This window comes from Anomaloglossus baeobatrachus, chromosome 3 (assembly GCF_048569485.1).
Source record: "Anomaloglossus baeobatrachus isolate aAnoBae1 chromosome 3, aAnoBae1.hap1, whole genome shotgun sequence".
NCBI classification, from domain to species: Eukaryota; Metazoa; Chordata; class Amphibia; order Anura; family Aromobatidae; genus Anomaloglossus; species Anomaloglossus baeobatrachus.
Genome location: NC_134355.1, coordinates 583,525,714 through 583,548,172, shown reverse-complemented (window position 1 = coordinate 583,548,172; position 22,459 = coordinate 583,525,714). Strand labels below are relative to the sequence as shown.

The following is a 22,459-nucleotide window of genomic DNA, read 5'->3' as shown; positions in this document are numbered from 1 at the left end:
GTTTTGCCAGCAGCTTATATTACAGAGCAGGGACCTGATGGGTCTCTGTGAAACAATGCATTTCAGCTGGATGTGTGTCCTCATACGCACAACCAGCTGAAGCAGGCACTGAGGTTGGCGAGCCTCCTGAACCCCCGACCCAGTCGCAATATTTACACCCCTGGTAATAAGTACCAAAAGATTGTTCTTCCCAGTGACAAACCAAATGCTATAATATCTTCATTCATATTACCTGTTTGAATAACACAGATTTGTGGATGGTAGGAAACCATGTTGAAATTGTAGTAGTCGCTGCTGGGATATACATTAGTTTCGAATTGCTTATGGGACAAACATGTTTTCAATAGCTGCCATTCAGGATTTTCAGGGAAATGATCCATGATGAAAATAGCTGGGTGGGTGAGGAAATAAAGCTCATTGTACCTGGAAGAGAAAAGTGGAAGACAAAGCAGACAAATTGCATAAATCTTGCCAGGTAATCTACAACTGGTATTGTGGCTGGGGCAATCTTGGCAAATTTGTCCACGCCTAACATCATATATCCTCATTTCAAACGTATAGAGCTAAATCACTTTTTCTATCCAACTCATATAAAATACCCTCGCTCATACCACTGATCCAGACACGTTTTGGTCTCTATTGACTTATAATGGGGCTTGTCGATCTCTCCATTATTATGAAAGCAATCATAAAGCTAAAATTCTGTCACCAAATGTGACAGCTTGAGACAGACTCCGTGAACAGCCTTACTGATGGTGTAACGTTAATGGTGGCAGATAATGCAGCTGCTGTGTTGCCCATGAGTCAGGAAGGCCCAGTCCTGACATCGAGAATGCCCCGCCTGGCATCACACTTTCAACTGTATCAGCATCTTAGATGCCAATAAAGTTGAAAGTGATGATGGAAGAGGGATCTGACAGATCTCTCCACCATCATTCTTCCTGTGCGTCTGACGTCTCAGGGCAGCGGGCAAAATGACTTTTTTATATTAAGTCTGCTGCGCCGACAAGTGCAGCGCTTCAGACTACATGCTGAAAAGACCAAAACACCAGGGGAATGTAACATAGAGAGGTGAATATTTTACTTTTTAATTTTTTTTTTAAATAAATGAGTACATTGTGGGGGCCAGTATATTGCTTGGAGTGCTAGGTAGGGCTATCACACTGATTCACTGTTTGGAGGGTTACGTGGGGGCCATTCTGATATTTAGGGGGCCACCAAGCCATTTGGGGAGCCATCATGCTATTTGGGGACATGTTTGTAGGACTAGTTTTGAGACATATTTTATTATTTAGAGGGCAATTTGAGGACTATCATATTCTTTGAAGGGCCATTGTGCTATTTGCAGGGCTTTATGGGGGCCATTGTACTGTTTGGAGGGCTGTAAGCATGAGAGCTGTTGTACTGTTTGAAGGACTGGTTGGGGGCTATTATTCTTTTTTGAGGTCTACATGGGGGCTATTATACTGTTTGGAGGGGAAGTTGTGGCCATTGTGGGGGTATTATAATTTGCTCTAGTGGTGTAATGTAGGATCATTTTACTGTGCGTGTGGAGAGCACTGTGGAGGAATTCACTGTGGGGGTAATCTTAATATGTAGGAACACTAAGGGGCTTCAAAAGGGTCAAAATTACTTTGCAAAGGCTGCAAAATAATGAGACATGATCTTCCAAAACCCCACTGAATATTATTTATTTATTTTTACTTTTTTATTGGGGGGGAGGGCAATTAGGACTTCTGCTATGGACCCCCATGTTTTCTATGTATGCATCTGAGGCTTAATATAGGTAATATAAGTCTAAAATTGCAAGCAAATTGCCTGTGATGCATTCTTTAACTCATGGAACTCATGGATGACTTGCATAATTGATAAGAATGCTTGAATTACAAGATTACTTACTTGTAGGTGAATTTTGAGTCATTAACCACTCCAGCTCCCCATGTGCTGTCCAACAGGTGCCAACTTCCTTTTAAATATATCATGTTCCAGGCATGGTCTGTGTCACCAGAAATCTTCTGTCCTGTCTTGTAGCCTGCTCCCTTGGAATAGCCACTGATTTTCGTACACTGTAGTCCAGCAATGCTGTTTACAATCAGTGAGATGTAGTTATGTTATTAGATATCATCATCAGGAAAAATGTCAATAAATTGATTAGCTTTAGTTATGATTCACATATTGAATAAGGTACATGAAGAGAGAAAAGGGAGTATTAAGAGGCCAACCATAATATCAAAAAATATATCAAGACCATTGCCTTGTAATATCAAAATGAACACATTTATTGCACATAAGTTCAGACAAATGGTAAAGTTACATATAATAGAAAAGGACATAATAGCAGGAAAAATGGTCCCAGAAAAACATTCCCATAAGGGAGGAAAAATGCCCAGATAGTAATATAAACAAAAATGGGTAAGCAGCACCCTAACATTTAAGTAAGAGGAACAGTTTCCTCATAAAATACACAAATAAGACAGAGCTGCTTACCCATTATAGTAAAGTGCAAAGTGCTGGGTCAGTATCGGGGCAGAGATCCAGTCAATATTGGGAGAAGCCCCAAGGAACTAGTAAATGTACAGCTCGTCCTTGCATGACTATATAGAAATTACAGGCTTCACCACATACACTAAAGGTGCTTAGGGGATCAAGAATCATATAGTAAAGAGAATCCCAGCACTCAAATTGAAGACAAGAGGGGAATTATGCAAAAGTGAATTTATTGACTGATACACTGCAAAAGGAACCTAACCAGAGCAACAGCACCAACGTTTCGGCATAGAGCCTTTCTCAAGGTCGTTGCATCACTGGTCAGAGTAAGGAAACACGGGTCTCGGAGGACAACCGGAGGTTTGCAAATAATGGTAAGGTTCCACACGTTTTTGCAGAGTATGCTCATGGGTGAAGGGGTGACAGGATCACATTGTGATCCTGTCACCCCTTCACCCATGAGCATACTCTGCAAAAACGTGTGGAACCTTACCATTATTTGCAAACCTCCGGTTGTCCTCCGAGACCCGTGTTTCCTTACTCTGACCAGTGATGCAACGACCTTGAGAAAGGCTCTATGCCGAAACGTTGGTGCTGTTGCTCTGGTTAGGTTCCTTTTGCAGTGTATCAGTCAATAAATTCACTTTTGCATAATTCCCCTCTTGTCTTCAATTTACGTCCTTGCATGACAACTTACCTATCCCCATTAATGTGTCTGTTATCTTTGCTGTCAGGTATCACTAAGCCGACCTTGTGAGTGACACTGACGGCAGGGAAGGAAGTGGTGACATCATTGCTAGGGGACGCGATTGCCACCCAGCATGCCCTTCATCAGTTCCTGAGTAGGGGAATTGTTTTCCCTTTCTGTTAGGTGGTGACAACACCACCCACCCTTGAATTATAAAGCCATTAAATAAGTTAATGAAGGTCCCATAAGCCAAACATCACTTGGGGCATTCAGGGTGCCAATTATAAAACAGGTCTGGTGGGCAGTGAGGGGCACAGTGATCTATTTAAATTCATTTCCTTAGTGTTTCCTTCCACTTGACAGTTATTATTACATCATATTTATACTGCTCCTAGTGCCCTTATATTGAGATAAATTCTTTGTCCCTTGATTCATGAAGGCGTTTTTGATATTTTGGGGCGGTTAAACATCTTGAAATATTGCAAAATTGTCATGCGTGTGAAGCACTCTGGAGAGATCACTGGCAAGTCTGGGACCAGAAGGTCACACCGGCTTATTGTTCACAGGTCTACAACTTGTATTTGAGTGGATCTGCTTTCTTTAGGTTCTGTAGGGGTTAATAACTCTTTCCTATCTCTCTGTCCTCTGTAGCCTTAATCTCAGGTGCAGCTCTTTTGTGATTACTCCCCTTTACTATAAAAAGTCACGTGTCTTACTATCTGACACTCGTTATAGATTCTCATTCTATTGCTGACTACTTTGGAAGGAGCCTGTCTCTGGGAAAAGCTGAGGAGTCATGACCATTGCAGCTGTGGTGTTTAGCTGCATTTGAAGAGATTGAAGTGTTTTTCCTTTTTTGTGTCTATTTTCCCCCTGTCTCTCTCCCTTACCTTGTGTTGTATCATTGTAGTGGTGGGACTAGTGTTCTTGTCTGTCTTTTCACTAACCAGGGTGAGATCAGGGCAAGTCAGGGCCTATTCAAGTGACTGAGACAGAGGAAAGGACCTGTATAGGAATGTTAAGAAGCGCAGGGTACATACGCAGGTGATTAGCAGGAGGTGTCCACTCTCCCCTCTCCCTATTTCCAAGGCCTTCCTTCTCCAGAAAAAAAAGAGTTTTAGCTCCAGGATGATGCTTTAAAATCGATAAACTTTATTCCCCAAATTAATTTATAATAGCATTAAAGACAGACATTTCAAACACTGGCTGTGTTCTTTATCACAGCCTCATGGGATAGAAATCTCCCAGCATCTTTAAATACCAATAAGAATATAAAAATACACCTATGCACAATTAAAACATGTGAATCATTACAATGAAAAAAAGGTACCAGATAACTATACAAACATATACAAAGATATACTACATCAATGAGAAGACAAAGATTTAATAATAAAGCATAGTTTCTCTATGTAGAATCAATCTTTTGGGGAATCTCAAGTCCAAGTTAAATATCAAAAATGCTTCCCTGGTTAATAAACGTTTTTTAATGTCACATATTATTAGGCGTTCATTAATACAAATTTTTAATTTTCTCGTACTACAATCTACATACATTTTTTGGCAAGAAGAGCATTTTATTATACATACAATATTGTGTGAGTTACAATTCATGTAATGATTAATAGCAAAATAATTTTTATTTGAGCTGTTAAAAAACTTTGTGACCAATTCTCTAAAAAAAAATGTCCGGGACATTTTATGTGGGTTACTTGTGATCTACTTGTGATGTAATTTTTTTATACCCGTCTACTCCTATTTCTGTTGCCATTGATGCATTGAATTTCCATCTAAATAGATCTATATTCCGGGGTGGCTGTAGGCTGCTATTCTTAGCCTGGGGGGTCCCAATAACCATGGCACTCCCCAGGCTGAGAATACCAGCCCCAAGCTGTTAGACTTTACCATGGCTGGGTATGAAAATTAAGGGGGGTGTACGCCATTTTTTCAAATTATTTATTTAAATAATTAAAAAAAAATATTGCAATTGTTTTATTTATTTATTTTTATACCACAATACTGACCCACAGACAGTTGCACTGCTTTCCCTGCTCACCGGCTGTCCTGGTACCTGTGATTGGTTGCAGTCAGCTGACACACTGCTACTCAGGGTGGGGGCCCATCGGACTGCAACAAATCACAGGTGTTGGTGAGCGGGGAGAGCAGTGCATATGAAATGAGCCTAATGCGCGACACTGGAAGTGAATGTGCGGCCTGAGAACAGCGTACAGCCGTGCCGGTGTCTTGGTAAGTACAGCTCGCTTGCGCCCATCCCCTATCCCTTCTACCACTATTTTTTTTATTTAATTGCCTTAAAACATTCTCTCTCTCTCATTATTCTGGCATTTGGCAAATATAAATAACTAGCTGTAGTACCCAGTGTTGCTAAGTCTTTCTCTGTCTCTCTCCCACTCTCCCTCTCTGTCTGTCTGTCTGTCTCTGTCTTTCTCTGTCTGTCTCTCTTGGTCTCTCTCTCTGTCTGTCTCTCTGTCTGTCTCTCTCTGTCTCTTTCTGTCTGTCTCTCTGTCTGTCTTTCTCTGACTCTCTCTGTCTGTCTGTCTCTCTCTGTCTGGTCTGTTTCTCTGTCTGTCTCTCTTGGACTCTCTCTGTCCTCTCTCTGTCTCTCTGTCTGTCTCTCTGTCTGTCTCTCTCTGTCTGTCTCTGTCTGTCTCTGTCTGTCTGTCTCTGTCTGTCTGTCTCTCTCTCTCTCTCTCTCTCTCTGTTTCTCTCCCTGTCTCTTTGCATCTCTGTCCGTCTCTCCACCAAAATCATAATAACTGACCCATAAGCTTCTTATATAGTTGTAGCACCCACGGGGCAGGGGGCCAGGTGTGCAGTCGGTCGCAGTACCAGTTACTCGTCACCGGGCCGGTGTGGAGGTATGAGATGTCACCCTGGCCTGCCGGGTTTTGTGCCCTGAGGTGTCCACAATAAAAATGGGATAGGAGGTGAATGTTTGGAGTTGTCTTTCCGTGACGCCATCTACGGTGTGCGGCCAATTAACTAGCCGCCGCTGCGGCTACCATCCTCTAGTGCTGATGGTGATGTCGCAGCTAGATGGATCTGCTCCCCGCAGGTGGAGCGGGCCCCAGGGAAGATGATCGAGGTAGTAGTTGCGGAGAGCCATTGGTGCCGGAGCGCGGGGCACCGGTAATGAAAGAGACTGAGGCAGCGGGTGCGGGTCCAGGTACTTTACTCACAGTTTTACGGGTGTAGCCCGCCAAGTACCGGTCCCGCCTTGATGGGCCCCGGCCGATACCGGATCCGTTGGAGGTCAGAGCCGGTGCGGTAAATTGTGGGCCCTTCCGTCTTGCGCTCTAAAATGTCGGATTCCCGTTTCTTGAAGCGACTTTGGGACCCCAGTTCAGTTTATTAAGGATCCTGTCCCGTATGCAGGTGACGCGGGTCCCTGGTGGGGACTGAACTGGTGGTCAGGGAGACATAAAATCCCCCTCTCCTGCAGATTCTGGGGCACCACTTGAAGTTCGTGCCTCCCTAGTGCTCTGCACCCTGGTTCCGAGGGAGCCATTCAGCTCACACCTCGGCAACTGTTTGTACTCCTGTGTCCCAACAGAGCTACCGGTCAACCCGTCTGCTCTCTTCCTCTCCTGATCGAGAACTCTAACTGTTGTGTTGGCTCCTCACTCCCCCTGGTGGCTGCTCCTCCCCTGATTCCCTGTCACTAGTGCAGTCATGGCGAACCTTTTACAGGCCAAGTGCCCAAACTGTAGCCCTAAACCCAATTTTTTTTCCGAAGTGCCAATCAATCCTTTTATGTAAATAATTGATTGTAACCTTACCTTTGCCGTCTTCTCTTCAGCAGGGACATCACGCTCATGCATGCTTACCACACATTGAAGCTCAGCCCTTGCCTTTCCAGACACAGCAGTTGGATTGATCTTTCTGGAAAAAAATTGCAGCATATTAGACAGAGATTTTAGCCTGGAATGCAATCAGGTGTCACCCTGTAATCCACATCTACATTTTAAAGTCTGAACATGTTGAAATCCCATAAAGACGTACGAGTGGCTTCCCTCCCCCTTCATTGTGTAGTTATGTCCCCCTTCCTGGCCACTTCCTGGTAAACATGTCCCCCATCCTGATATATATTTCCTACATTCTGGTATATTTGTCCCCATCATGGCCCCATCCTGGTAAATTTACCCCATTCCTGGTAAATGTCCTCCATCCTGGTAAATGTACCTCATTCTGGCATGTTCCCCCATGCTGGTAAATGTACCCCATCCTGACATATTGCCCATCCTTGTAAATGTTCCCCCATCCCGGCATGTACCCCATTCCTGGTAAATGTCCTCCATCCTGGCATGCATGTTTTCCCCATCCTGGCATGCATGTTTCCTCCATCCTGGCATGCATGTTTTCCCCATTCTGGCATGCATGTTTCCTCCATCCTGGCATGTATGTTTCCTCCATCCTGGCATGCATGTTTTCCCCATCCTGGCATGCATGTTTTCCCCATTCTGGCATGCATGTTTCCTCCATCCTGGCATGTATGTTTTCCCCATCCTGGCATGCATGTTTCCTCCATCCTGGCATGTATGTTTTCCCCATCCTGGCATGCATGTTTCCTCCATCCTGGCATGCATGTTTCCTCCATCCTGGCATGTATGTTTCCTCCATCCTGGCATGCATGTTTCCTCTATCTTGGCATGTATGTTTTCTCCATCATGGCATGCATGTTTCCTCCATCCTGGCATGCATGTTTCCTCCATCCTGGCATGTATGTTTCCCCATCCTGCCATGCATTATTCCCCATCCTGACATGCATTGTTCCCCATCCTGGCATGCATGTCATCCCCCCCCATGCTGGCATGCATGTTCCCCCCCATGCTAGCATGCATGTTTACCCCCCATGCTGGCATGTGCGTCCCCCCCCATACTGGCATGTGTGTTTCTCCCCCACCCCATGCTGGCATGTGTGTTCCCCCTCCCCCACCCCATGCTGGCATGTGCGTCCCCCCCCCCATACTGGCATGTGTGTTTCTCCCCCACCCCATGCTGGAATGTGTGTTCCCCTCCCCCACCCCATGCTGGAATGTGTGTTCCCCCTCCCCCACCCCATGCTGGCATGTGCGTCCCCCCCCCCATACTGGCATGTGTGTTTCCCCCCACCCCATGCTGGCATGTGTGTTCCCCCTCCCCCACCCCATGCTGGCATGTGTGTTCTTCCTCCCCCACCCCATGCTGGCACGTGCGTCCCCCCCCATACTGGCATGTGTGTTTCTCCCCCACCCCATGCTGTCATGTGTGTTCCCACTCCCCCACCCCATGCTGGCATGTGTGTTCTCCCTCCCCCACCCCATGCTGGCATGTGCGTTCCCCCCCCCCATACTGGCATGTGTGTTTCTCCCCCACCCCATGCTGGCATGTGTGTTCCCCCTCCCCCACCCCATGCTGGCATGTACGTTCCCCCCCCATACTGGCATGTGTGTTTCTCCCCCACCCCATGATGGAATGTGTGTTCCCCCTCCCCCACCCCATGCTGGCATGTGCGTTCCCCGACCCATACTGGCATGTGTGTGTTTCTCCCCCACCCCATGCTGGCATGTGTGTTCCCCCTTCCCCACCCCATGCTGGAATGTGTGTTCCCCCTCCCCCACCCCATGCTGGCATGTGCTCCCCCCCCATACTGGCATGTGTGTTTCTCCCCCACCCCATGCTGGCATGTGTGTTCCCCCTCCCCCACCCCATGCTGGCATGTGTGTTCTCCCTCTCCCACCCCATGCTGGCATGTGTGTTGTCCCCACATTCTGGCACTGGCCCCCCCATCCCCACCTTGGCACAGCGCTCACGAGTTATAAAAAGAAAAAGTAACACACAACTCACCTTCCTACACACGCTGCCCCGCTGCGCGCCGCTGGGTCCTCAGTTCCCACGCGGCCAGAAGACGTCATTACTCCGGCACCGCTCACTGACGCTCCTCCGTCTCCTAGGCAACACACCTGCGGCCTGGGAGAGGAGGAGTGTCAGAGCGAGGAGAAATGTCTCCTCCACTCCAACACAGCTTTGATCTGCTGGTGCGACTGCACCAGCAGATCAAAGCGGCAGGATCAGGCGACAGCACGCGTGCCAGCAGAATGGGCTCTGCGTGCCCCTGGTGGCACACGTGCCATAGGTTCGCCATCACTGCACTAGTGGGTGGCGGCCCCCCGTGTTTGGTGACTGCCTTAAGACCCGACCCTAGCCCGGTCCCTAGTGGGGAGGGCAATCTGGTTGTGTGTATGATTTGTGTGTGTGGAACCGATACCGACCTCCTCTGGATCCAGGATAAGTACCGCACCTTGGTGCAGTACCCTGTGGCTACCGAAGCCTCAGGGGCGCCACACTATGAATGTCCTTTGTTGCCTATAGCAACCAATCAGAGCTCCCATTAATGACATATAGTTCCCACCTCCATTGACATTAATGTAAGCAGGTTTTTTGACATATGACTGTAAAGCGCAGGGTTAAATTTTCACCTCAAAACATAGTCTATGACATCCCCTGAATCAAATGAAGCGGCTGTGAAAAATTTCGTAATTGCAAATGAAATGCGACAGTGCAGTTTCTTTTAATGGACACACACACACACACATCACACACACACACACACACACACACACACACACACATATACTCAGCTTCATATACTATATTTTGGTTCCTAATTGACCTAAAACGGCAAAGGTTTATTTTGATTTCATGTCACATAGTGAGAAAAACATGCAGATGTGTCTTTTTAGATAGATAGTGTATGGTTTCAACTGGAGGTGTAATAATAATAATAATAATAATCTATATATATACTGTAATTGCCTTATTCTGTCTGTCTGTCTGTTTGTCTTGCTCCAAAATTGTGTCGTTACAGTGACAGTGTCGTTACAGTGACAACAGTGACAACTGTCGGATTGGCCGCTGGGCTCGGCCTGTCCCCGCCCCCCCACAGATTGGCCGCTCGCCTCGGCCTGGCCCCGCCCCCCGCATGAATTGGCCGCTTGCCCCGGCCCTCCTCACGCATCGCCCGCTCCAGCGTACACCAGCTCCCGGTACACATGTGCAGGGAGCCGGCATACGCTGACGCCTCGACCGCTCGGCCCCGCCCCCGGCACACGTTGGCACGCTCGGCCCCGCCCCCGGCGGACATAACTTTACGATGCTGGGATCGTGACGGAGCCGGTGTACGCTGGTAACCATGATGCACATCGGGTAACTATAGGAAACGCTTCCCTTAGTTACCCGATGTGTATCATGGTTACCAGCGTACACCGGCTTCCAGTACACATGTGCAGGGAGCCGGCATACGCTGACGCCTCGCCCGCTCGGCCACGCCCCCGACACACGTTGGCACGCTTGGCCCCGCCCCCGGCACATGTTGGCCCGCTCGGTCCCGCCCCCGGTGACCCGCTCGGCCTTGCACCCGGCGACCCACTCGGCCCTGCCCCCGGTGGCCCGCTCGGCCCCGCCCCGGCACACGTTGGGCACCTATACACCTCCCCCCCAGAACTACTCCAATTATACTCCTCTTTCCCCAGGACCACTCCTCCCATTATACTCCTCTTTCCCAAGGACCACTCCTCCCATTATACTCCTCTTTCCCCAGGACCACTCCTCCTATTATAGTCCTCCTATTATACTCCTCTCTGAGTATAATAGGACTATTATAGCATGGGGGATGGAGCACGATGGGGGGTGTGCAGCATGGAAGATGGAGCACGATGGGGGGTGCGCATCATGGGAGATGGAGTACGATGGGGGGTGTGCACCATGGGAGATGGAGCACGATGGGGGGGCGCGCAGCATGGGAGATGGAGCACGATGGGGGGTGCGCAGCATGGAGGATGGAGCACGATGGGGGGTGTGCAGCATGGAGGATGGAGCACGATGAGGGGTGCGCAGCATAGGAGATAAACCATGATGGGGGGTGTGCAGCATGGGAGATGGAGCACAATGGGGGGTGCCAGCATGGGGGATGGAGCACGATGGGGGGTGCGCAGCATGGAGGATGGAGCACGATGGGGGTGTGCAGCATGGGGGATGGAGCACGATGGGGGGTGCGCAGCATGGGGGATGGAGCACAATAGGGGGTGCGCAGCATGGGGGATGGAGCACGATGGGGGTGCGCAGCATGGGGGATGGAGCACGATGGGGGGTGCGCAGCATGGGGGATGGAGCACGATGGGGGGTGCGCAGCATGGGGGATGGAACACGATGGGGGGTGCGCAGCATGGGGGATGGAGCACGATGGGGGGTGCGCAGCATGGGGGATGGAGCACGATGGGGGGTGCACAGCATGGGGGATGGAGCACAATGGGGGGTGCACAGCATGGGGGAAGGAGCACGATGGGGGGTGCGCAGCATGGGGGAAGGAGCACAATGGGGGGTGCGCAGCATGGGGGATGGAGCACGATGGGGGGTGCGCAGCATGGGGGATGGAGCACGATGGGGATGCGCAGCATGGAGGAAGGAGCACGATGGGGGGTGCGCAGCATGGGGGATGGAGCACGATGGGGGTGCACACCTCCCTCCAAAACACACACACACACACCGCCACACGCGCACCGCACAACACACCACACACACACTGGGAACCACAAACACCGCCCTACACAGACACCCACACACACACAGACAACGCCGCACACACCCAACACCCAACACACAAACACAGCGGCATACACAAATATACGCACATAACGCGCAACACACAAACATTGCGCAAAACATACCTTCCCCCAAAACACACACACGCACCCCACACACACACACAAACCGCGCAACACACACAGCACCACACACACACAACGCTACAGACACACAGCGCTCCACAAACAACGCAACACACACAACGCAACACACAAACAACACCGCTCTCACCCCCCCCCCCCACCCAGACAACACCCAGAACATTTACAATGCCCTACACAAACACTTGCCAACTACACACAACAACATCTATATATATAACAAAAATCATACATTAACTACACAATAAATTCTAGAATACCCGATGCGTTAGAATCAGGCCACCTTCTAGTAGTAATAATAATAATAATAATAATAATAGCAAATACCTTCAATTAGAAATGTAGTATAGTTGTCCTGATATAGCCATGTCTGTTAACTCATGTGCAGGGCATTGCTGCTTAGGTATCCATGGTTATGACCACAAGCAACTAACTAACTAGCTGTCACTATATGAGAGGATGTAACCATGGATACCTAAGCTGCAATGCCCTGCACATGAGGTGAAAGATATTGCTATATCAGAAAAACCATACTACATTTGTAATTGGAGGGATTTGCTAATATTAGTATTCATACGCTTATTACATATTGAGAGGGGTTCTTGGAGATGGGAATAACCCTTTATGGTCTGATTACTCTAGCTAAACGATCAGTAAATATCAGTAAATATTCACTCATCAGTTGCCTTTTACTTATGTTTTCACAGGTGGACCCCAGTACATGATATGCGCTGAATGATCTCTAATAGATCTCTAATAGATCAGAGATAAATAGTTTGTGTGCATCGGCTGCCTTTGTTCTCGGCAGCTCGAGTCATGTTTACATAGGATAATGTGCTGCCAAGAACGATCATCTTTTGTGAAGAATAAAAAAATAATTTCACTCGATGAACGAGCGTTTTCCTCATTTATCGGATGATTGGCAGCCTGTTTACACTGGATCGCTTGATGAGGATAATTCTTCAGTGTAAACGCACTTTAAAAAGATCCAATTGATTGTAATATCTGATCTAACCACTAGAAGGCAGCAAATAGCTTACTTACCAGCTATTGTACGTGTATTACCTGCACATGTGTTGGAAAAGTGAGGCATATCCAGCACAGACCCCCTTTCTTGCACGCAGTACATCATTTGGATCAGAAGATCGTAGAGCCTTATTTTCATATCCTTTAACATCGTACTCTATTAAGTAAAAAAAGCTTCTTTAGTAAAATAGTAAGACGTGTAAGGTCATTGATTTGTGAGGTTATGTGTCCTCTACAGTGCATTATAAATGTTATAAAACACTTAAATCACTACGGATATACTGAAGCTTAACTAAGCGGTAAATTATTAAAGCGCCATTGCAGCGTTTTCTTTGATTCACTGCTGGGTATTGTTTTTAATCTAAGATCCCTGACCCTACTCATCCTCCAGCATCCTCATCTTCAATCTCCTGTGATTTGTGGCCTGCCGGCTCTTCCAGTGTTTCATGGAGCCTGCTAGAGGTCACAACTCAATGTAAGTCTATGTGAGCCTCATTGTGGCTCTCATAGACTTGCTTTGAGAGCTTGTGACGTAACTTCTGACTTCTGGCCAGTCATAGGTTGCGGTCCCAAGATGGCGCCGTGGGACCGGAATGCTGTTGGTAAAAGAAGAAGACAGAAGTTGAGTATAAGACCAGAGGCAGAGAGCTTAGATTAAAAGCACCACTCCAGCGCTGGAAAAAAAGAAAAAGAATAACAATGCTGAAGTGGCACTTTATTCACTAGCATTTAACATTACATGAATCTGTAACTAGGTGCCTTTATCCTAAAATGGTTCTGCTCTGGAGAAGTTATGGACTATAAATCCGTTGTGCATCTGGCAGTATCCTCCTCTGGGTGTAGTGTAGGGATTTCCAGTCCAAAAAAGTCAGTGTTTTATTCACACTCGGCACAAAAAAACACAAATTTACAGTCTTACATCAAAGCAGGGATACAAAGGACAAAGTCCAGCTTGATAAACAGCACAGCAAAAGGTCCAGGACATAACAGTCCATTCAGATATGGGTTTCTTTTTCCCTTCTGCACAGAGGCTACTTCAGTTCTCCAGCCCAACCACCCTCACTCTGAGAAGTTCTGGCTGCCTATTTATGCTGTGCTAATCATACACCTGTGCACATCAGGCATTGCCTCAAAACCTGAACTAGCAGAGAAGATCCATGTCAGGATTAACCTCTTCTCTGCTGCTCACAAGTGCAAAAGGCACATATTAGGAGTAATATAGCTCCCATCAACCACCTTTACTGCGTCACAGTAGATACATTAATTTACGAGTTTCTGACAATTTCTGGAAGAGCAAACTTTTCCTTAATATCAAAGAGATGCTATATCAATGGAGAAGATCATTGTCCCTAGGGGAGGCTTCACGTCTCCACTCAACCAGAGCCAATACATGGCAGAAATGGAAATGCCATATTTCTTTGCCATATTGATAATAATGTGATATCAACACTTAAAAGGGAACCTGTCAGGTGCAATATGCAGTGAGAACCAGGAGCAGTTCTGGGTACATATTGCTAATCCCAGCCTAACCGTCCCTGTATACACTAACATAGATAAAGGGATCTTTAGAAAAAGTATTTCTAAAGATGTTTTACCGTATGCTAATGAGCGAGGGCACTAGTCCCCTGGGCGTTAGTTCCCCGGCCAGTTGCCCTCATTAGCATGTTAGTTTGCCCCTATGAGTGTGCTATCATGTTAATGAATACACAGCGTCAGAGGATGATCTCACTCACCTCTCCGCCACCATGGTGTCCCACAGGGGATTTCGGCTCAGTGCGCATGACCCCAGAGTTTGGGTCATGTGCACAACTTCAATTTGAAGCCAGGAGGCGTACACCCAGCTTCATAGTGCGCATGACCCAAACTCCGGGGTCATGCACACTTAGCCAAAATCCCCCGTCGGACGCAATGGCAGCCGGAGAGGTGAGATCATCGCTGTGACACTGCTTATTCATTAGCATGTTAGCACACCCACAGGGGTCCACAGGGTTATACTAACATGCTAATGGGGGCGACTGGCCAAGGAACTAACACCCAGGGGACTAGTCCCCTCGCTCATTAGTATACGGTAAGAGATCTTTAGAAATACTTTTTATAAAGATCTCTTTATCTATGCTAGTGTATACAGGGACGGTTAGGCAGAGATTAGCAATATACACCCAGAACCGCTCGTGGTTCTATGTGCATATTGCACCTGACAGGTTCCCTTTAACCTCCACAGATAATGTACATTGGGTCACATAATCCTTTCAGTGGATTCAAGTGACAGGATTTTCGGCTTTGAGAAACCGCAAAAGTGGGATATCAGTATATAGTGTAGTCATGTTTGCTGTGTCTAGGATGGTAAAAATATCCTTAGAAAAATGGCGGTCATAATATTTTACTAGGAAATTCCTGAAGGAAAATATGACATGAAAGTAATGATATCTTTGCTCCATCTTTTTGTGCATAAAGATAGCCATCCTTCTCTTGCCAAATTGGCAGTTGGTTTACACTGACATTATGGAAAATGTGAGTTCCTAGGAATGTTTGTTCATGATAACCGGCCAGTGTAAAATGTACCCTTATACTTCATCATTACATAGAGCTTACCTATGTGATAACAGATCCATATCCAAATAGCTCTTGTTTTCTCCAGCTCTGTATTGGCATCACATACAAGAACTTGCACTAATTGTTCCACTGTCCCCTTGGTGTCCAGCTGATATACAGATAAAATATTGTAAGTATGTGTAAAAGGTCAACATGAAATCAACAAAGATCTGCTAATCTGGGATGATGCAAGTGATTCTCTGATTTGGTGAGGTCAGGTTTAAAAATATGAACCTTTCAACACAAGTAAATTCCCCTAACCATGGCCGCATATCCTGGTTAGGAAAAAGTGTTTAGCTTCAAAGCAGTAAGATATCTTAGAGAAATAATTTCTTCCTCTGAGGCCAAGTACCACTTTTCGGTCCCACTTAGCTCCCCCTGCCCATCTGTGATCTACCCTATCCACAAATGAGGAAAATCTTGTTAATCAAAGAAACACTCCCATGAAAGTTTTTATCCTCTTAATATATTGCAATCATCATATTATACAGTATAGTACTATGTATTTACAATTGCTCATTTTGCCTTTCTACCCAGTAAATTCTTCTCTTTTCTCTACTCTGTGTAAAAACAGGAAGTCTCTTGTTCCGACATGAATCATTCCCTGTTCAATCTTCAACTCCTGACCTAGCTGCTCCCTCCTCCCCGCTGCCATTGACTTTTGCGGTGACTCATAACGTGCAGGGAAAATAGACTTCCTGTTTCTACATAGCTTAAAAGGATTCAGCTAGTCTGTTTTTAATCACATGATGTCATAGACCTAATGGAAAACAGAATAATTAACTGGGTACAAAATGCAAAATGAGCAATTGTAAGGACACAGTGCTATATAATATGATGACTGCAATATATTAAGAGAGTAAAAACTTTGATTGGAGTGTTTCTTTAAACTGAGCCTATTAGAGAAACGTTAGAGAACTATTCACAGGACACTTCTCCACAAGCATGGCACTAAACACTTGCCATTGTGTTATTAAATATAAGATTTATTTGAAAAACAGCAGTGCTTTATTATAAAACATAATTTTATAGAATCAGGGCATCTGTTACTAAAGCATAATGACAGGTATTCATTAAAGTATTTAACTACTCTTTTAGTACCTAAATATATTTAAAGGGGTTGTCTATGTCTTATAACAAAGATGGTTCATTAATCTCAGATCGGTAAGGCCTTACAAATGGTACCTTACGAATCAACTGTTTACAGCTGGGGCTGCAGATGCATGTACCCAATGTATGTAGCTGGATCATCTCGGAATAGTTCTTGGGTACTCCAGCTAAGAAGACATTGACTTAAATGTGGCAATATGTATTTCTATGCAGCTCTCACACTTGGGTCAGAAAAGCTGCCAGCCAGGCTATTTATTGAGCTGCAGAAGAAGGTGGTCACGCTACCCCCTCTCCTACTGTGTTTTATGCTGTTTTATGTGCTTTATGCCAAATGTGTTACAGTCATATGAAAAAGTTTGGGCACCCCTATTAATGTTAACCTTTTTTCTTTATAACAATTTGGGTTTTTGCAACAGCTATTTCAGTTTCATATATCTAATAACTGATGGACTCAGTAATATTTCTGGATTGTACTAGGGGGGACTGATTGATCCTCAAAGGACAAGCGAGAAAGAGCCATGAGTCAAGACTAGATGAACTGATCTAGCTTCTCCCAATCACAGAAAATTCGATGAAGCTCGAAGGCAGGGCAACATACATTGCACAAGGGTCGACCCACCAAAGCTGCACTGAGCGTCTTGCTTGTATTTATCCTTTTCAAAAGACTTGTACAGTCTTAGGCCACCATTGCCAAAATAGGTAGCAGAGAGGACTTAGAGAACATTGAGACATGGGAAAGCCCCAACACAAAGGTTGAGGACCTGCCTAGGAATCCTTGGTCTCAAACCGATGAAGAAACCCCCTTTCCCCCTCCGCCCATGCCTCAACGTCCAGTTAGGCAGGTTTTCCCAACAGATCTCTCTCCCTCTCTTTTTAAGGGAACACAGTACCCTTTGTCCTGCGACGTCACTCAGTCCGGCGATCTGCCTCCTTTCTAAGGGGGCAGGTCGTGCGGCGTCACAGCGATGTCACACGGCAGCCGTCCAATAGAAGTGGAGGGGCGGAGATGAGCGGGACGTAAACATTCCGCCCACCTACCTGCTTCCGCATTGGCGGTGGACACAGGTAAGGAGATGTTCGTCGCTCCTGCGGTGTCACACACAGCGATGTGTGCTGCCGCAGGAACGAGGGAAAACATCGCTAATTCGAAGAGAACGATTTTTTGTTTTAGGACGACCTCTCCGCGGCAAACGATTTTGGCCACTTTTGTAATCGTTTTAGGTTGCGCATAAGTGTCACACACTGCGATATTGTTAATGACGCCAGATGTGCGTCACAAACAACGTGACCCCGACGATAAATCATTAACGATATCGTAGAGTGTAAAGCCTGCTTAAGTGTCACACCCCACCCAAAGCGGTCTACAAGCACTGGTTTACTCTGGTCAAGGAGTGCGGAGCCCTCACAGCCCGGCATCCGCAGCTTCCTTCAATTCAATCTTTGTTCATGTTATATGGCTGTGTCACTGTGCCCTTACTGTTAAAACCGAAAGAGATCACCAGTAATCTGTGTTACAAGTAAGAACTCGAATTCCCTGCCGCAGCAGCACAAGGAACATGTAACATTACTCTGTGCACCTGAGCATGACTAGTCAGACAGTTTAATTCTTGGGTTTCTCTCCAGTCCTGCCTCTAAATTCCCAAGGCAGATTAGCTTGGTGGCTGGCACATTCAGTTCTAAGGGCACATGCCACACTAATTATTCTTTGCTCAGGACAATATTTTTTTTTACCTTTGAAGCAAATTGATCCACCTTTTCCAAAGGCTTTAGGTCTATCTCCAAGGACTTCAGACTTGATCTATCCCAAGGATAAGCTGTGTAATAAGATATAATTGATATTCTAATGTCCAGTTCTAAGCTAAAAACTGAATGTAATAAAGTCTTATGGCTGACATCACCTCTCTTCTCTATCGATATATTTGGCCAAAAACAACTTATACAATGTCAGAATTTTCTATACCACTTTTATGTTTATATCACCCAAATTTACCTTTATGTTCCTGATGTTATCTCAGCTATCCAGAAAATCTAACTGCTACTGTGTGTTCCCCAATCTCCTACTAAAAGTCAAGATGGACCAAGCCAAATACATAATCTGTCATTTCATTCAACCCTCTGATACTATCACAATGATCAGCTCTACACTTCCTAGTTTGTTGGATTGCGGGAACCTTGGATTCTGTGCTCCTGACCTTTAAAGAGGTTGTCTTCTATTTTTACATTGATGGCCTATCCTTAGGATAGGCCATCAATGTCTGATCAGCAGGGGTCTGACACCCCGCACTCCCGCCAATCAGCTGTTTTTAGTCCCGGCGGCGGCAGCAGGCAGCCGAAAATGCTCAGCTCCAGTGCTACTCCGTCTTCTGATAGCAGCTGCAACTGGGTAAAGCACATATGCCTCCTATTCATTAGAATGGGAGGCGGATGTACAGTATGCAGCCCCGGCCGCTATCAGAAGATGGAGCAGCTCCAGAAAATGCATTTCCTAAGGATAGGCCATCAATGTAAAAGTAGTTGACAGCCCCTTTAAGCTCTTACAAGCTGTCAATTACACCTGAATTTTTTTTTCTCAAATCTACTTTTTTTTCTACCTTAATTTTACCAAAATGCCAGTTTACCATTTCTCACCTAGATTATTGTAACATCCTCTTCTTTGAAGTTCGCTCTTCTCTGTTCCATCAAATTCATCCTCAACACTGCTGCCCAATTTCTGATTTTCAGCCTCTAACAGACCCTTCAATGGCTACTCATTACAAAAAGTCCTACAAGGAGCTAAGGTGCTACCTAACCTGCCCTTCCATACTCATCGGTTCCTGTTATCTTTGGACCTTACAAGTCCTCTGCTCCCTTCATTGTCTACTCCTCATATGGTGGAACTTAACATATTCACATATTGATTCCTACACAAAAAAATAACCTCTCATTATTAGCACAGAGAGGGGTGATGTACATGTCCTCAAATCTATGGTAGGGAATGTGTCATGTGAATCATGAAATATATAGAGAAAAGAAGACATATTGAAATCAATATGATCTTACAGAATTTTTCAGCAGACTTGAATTTTTGTTTCTTTTTTTCTTGTATGGCTTCATCTGTAATACATAAGTATAAAAAAAAGCAGTTATTTCGCACATAGACCTATATTAAAGCTTTTTGGTACAAAATACAAATTCAGAATACAGCCACCGCAAATTCTCCATCACTTCTGCAATTTCACAAAATTTATGGGAGCAAGGCAACTTGACTCATCTCTTAGACAGGAGCTCATCAATAAGTATTGGACAGTAGAGGAGGATTGTGAGCAATGATTGTAGTGACTCCTCGTATCACCCCTTATCAGAATAATCTGCCCAAACCTACTCTTAGGCCTCATTCGAACATCAATATTTTTTATCATGATTTCATCAGTATTTGAATGCCAAAACCAGGAGTGTTTTTTAATTATAGTTTTTCACTGTAGGTTCCCCTCCTAGCTTTGGCATACAAAGACTAAAGCAAAATACTGATATGTGAATGAGGTCTTACAAACAGTAACAGTATTTGTAATAGTATTTTATTAGTAAAGTTATTGTATTGTTATTTATTACACTACTCTATATAAATTTTGCTGACTACAGGATAACGTGATCTTTATGAATTTTAGTGTTCTGAATCCAAAAATCACATGTTTCCTCCAGTCACATCTGTTTTTTCTGCAATAGGTTGTTTACAGTAATAATATAACATTATACATATAATTATATTATTTAGATATGCTAAATACGCCCAAAAATGCTGAATATGTAATTGGTATAACTAATAGGAAGACTGCTCAGCAGTTAAAGTCTGTCAATGTTGGAATTTTACTGCTATATGAGCAGCAAGAAAACTGACAGAAGCATTCAGTCGTTCAAGAGACTAAAGCCTGCTTTACACGCGTCGATATCTCGTGCGATCGCATGTGCGATCGCACCCGCCCCCATCGTTTGTGCGGCATGGGCAATTTGTTGCCCGTGTCGCACAAAGTCGTAACCCCCCATCACATGTACTTACCTCCCAAACGACCTCGCTGTGGGCGGCGAACATCCACTTCCTGAAGGGGGAGGGACGTTTGGCGTCACAGCGACGTCAAACAGCGGCCGGCCAATAGAAGTGGAGGGGCGGAAATGAGCGGTACGTAAACATCCCGCCCACCTCCTTCCTTCCGCATTGCCGGCAGCCGCAGGTAAGCTGCAGTTCATCGTTCCCAGGGTGTCACACGGAGCGACGTGTGCCGCCTCGGGAACGATAAACAACCGGAGCACAGAAGGACATTCGATTTTTTGAAAATGAGCGACGTGTCAACAAGCAACGATAAGGTGAGTATTTTTGCTCGTTCACAGTCGCTCATTTGTGTTACACGCTTCGCACTGATCAGCAGAAGCGATCAGACAGTACAGTCATACATTCCCTGATACATAAGGGAACTAGTAAAATAAACAAAAACTGGAAAAAAAAGTTATGAAAAATAAAAAAACTTCTAAAAGTTCAAATCACCCCCCTTTTGGCCCATTGAAAATAAAACAATAATAAAAAAATGCACATATTTGGTATTGCTGCCCGATCTATCAAAATATAAAATCAATTTCAATTAAAATGATCAGCAAAGGGTGTAGTGAGAAAAAAAATCAAAACAACAGAATTACGTTTTTTGGGGTTGCCGCAACTTTGCATTAAAATTTAATAACAGGTGATCCAAACATCACCTCTATCCAAAAATGGTATAATTAAAAACATTAATTTAAGACACAAAAAATAAGCCATCACTGAATCACTGAGCCTCAGATCCTGCAAGATGGAAACTCTACAGGTCTCAAAAAATGGCGCCAAAAGCGCAATTTATTTATTTTTTTTTTTACAAATTTCTGAATTTTTTTTCACCACTTGGATAAAATTAAAACTATACATGTTGGGGGCGTGGCCTGGACATGGAGGGATAGAGACGTGAAGTGTCTTTGCTCCTGCCCTGACCCGGGCATTTATAACACCAGGGCAACAAAAACGGAGATTTGAGCAGCGGATGGGCAACAGGAGGAGGGGAGGAGGCCCCCGACATACTTTTAAAACACCGGCCACCACAACGCGGGATATCAGGAGCTATCTGAGGGATCCGGAGCGGGCAGCCCCTGAGCACAAGATGGCGGACGCAGCGAGGCATACGAGAAGCGTCCGCTCCCTGGGCGCAGCCGCGGCGGCGGCAGTGGCGGCGGAGGACCCGGAGGATGCAGCTGACGCCCGGGCTCCGGCTGCGGACACAGGCGGCAATGAAGAGCGGGCACAGGTCAGTGAGGGGCAGGCCGGAGCGGCACCTCGAGCGGCTCCTCAGGCGGGAAGGCAAAATGGCGCCGAGGCCCAGAACGCCGGCGGGACAGTGACGGAAAACTCAGTCTGCACCCAGGCGGCACTTACCATGAATGGAGCGGGGGGGGGAGGGCAGTGATGCGGGGGGGTCCATGATGTTGGAGGATTCATCTGGCCCCACTTCCACTGGAGGATCGCCAGCTACTCTGGGTCTGGAGACTCGGAGGGGGGAGGGAAGGAGGGCTGCCTCACCCGACCACTGTGCTGCTGCAGGCACGGAGCTGTGCGTCTTCCCTGTGCAGATGGGAACCGCTGGGACTGTGTTCTTTGGAGGGAGCCCCCCTGCAAGCCTGTGTTTCTCAGCTGCTACATTTAATAGTGCTGCTCAAGAGGCCGGGCACCCTGGCACCAGCGGGGGAATAGGCCACACAGATCATCAGCCTTTGCTCCAGATGTGGAGGGTGTTAGAGGGCCTCAGTAGTCACATCAAAA

At 46.1% G+C, this 22,459-nt stretch overlaps 1 protein-coding gene across 1 annotated transcript in view; it reads right to left on the bottom strand.

The window, feature by feature from the left end:
- Positions 1 to 22,459, bottom strand: part of LOC142297315 (kyphoscoliosis peptidase-like) — a 91,837-nt gene that overhangs the window by 19,025 nt on the left and 50,353 nt on the right. The window contains exons 7-12 of the mRNA XM_075341553.1: positions 19,687 to 19,740; positions 18,379 to 18,461; positions 15,538 to 15,646; positions 12,985 to 13,102; positions 1,900 to 2,082; positions 233 to 423 (exon numbers count right to left, since the gene is read on the bottom strand). Coding sequence (XP_075197668.1) covers positions 233 to 423; positions 1,900 to 2,082; positions 12,985 to 13,102; positions 15,538 to 15,646; positions 18,379 to 18,461; positions 19,687 to 19,740 — 738 coding nt within the window. The remainder of the gene's footprint in view (positions 1 to 232; positions 424 to 1,899; positions 2,083 to 12,984; positions 13,103 to 15,537; positions 15,647 to 18,378; positions 18,462 to 19,686; positions 19,741 to 22,459) is intronic.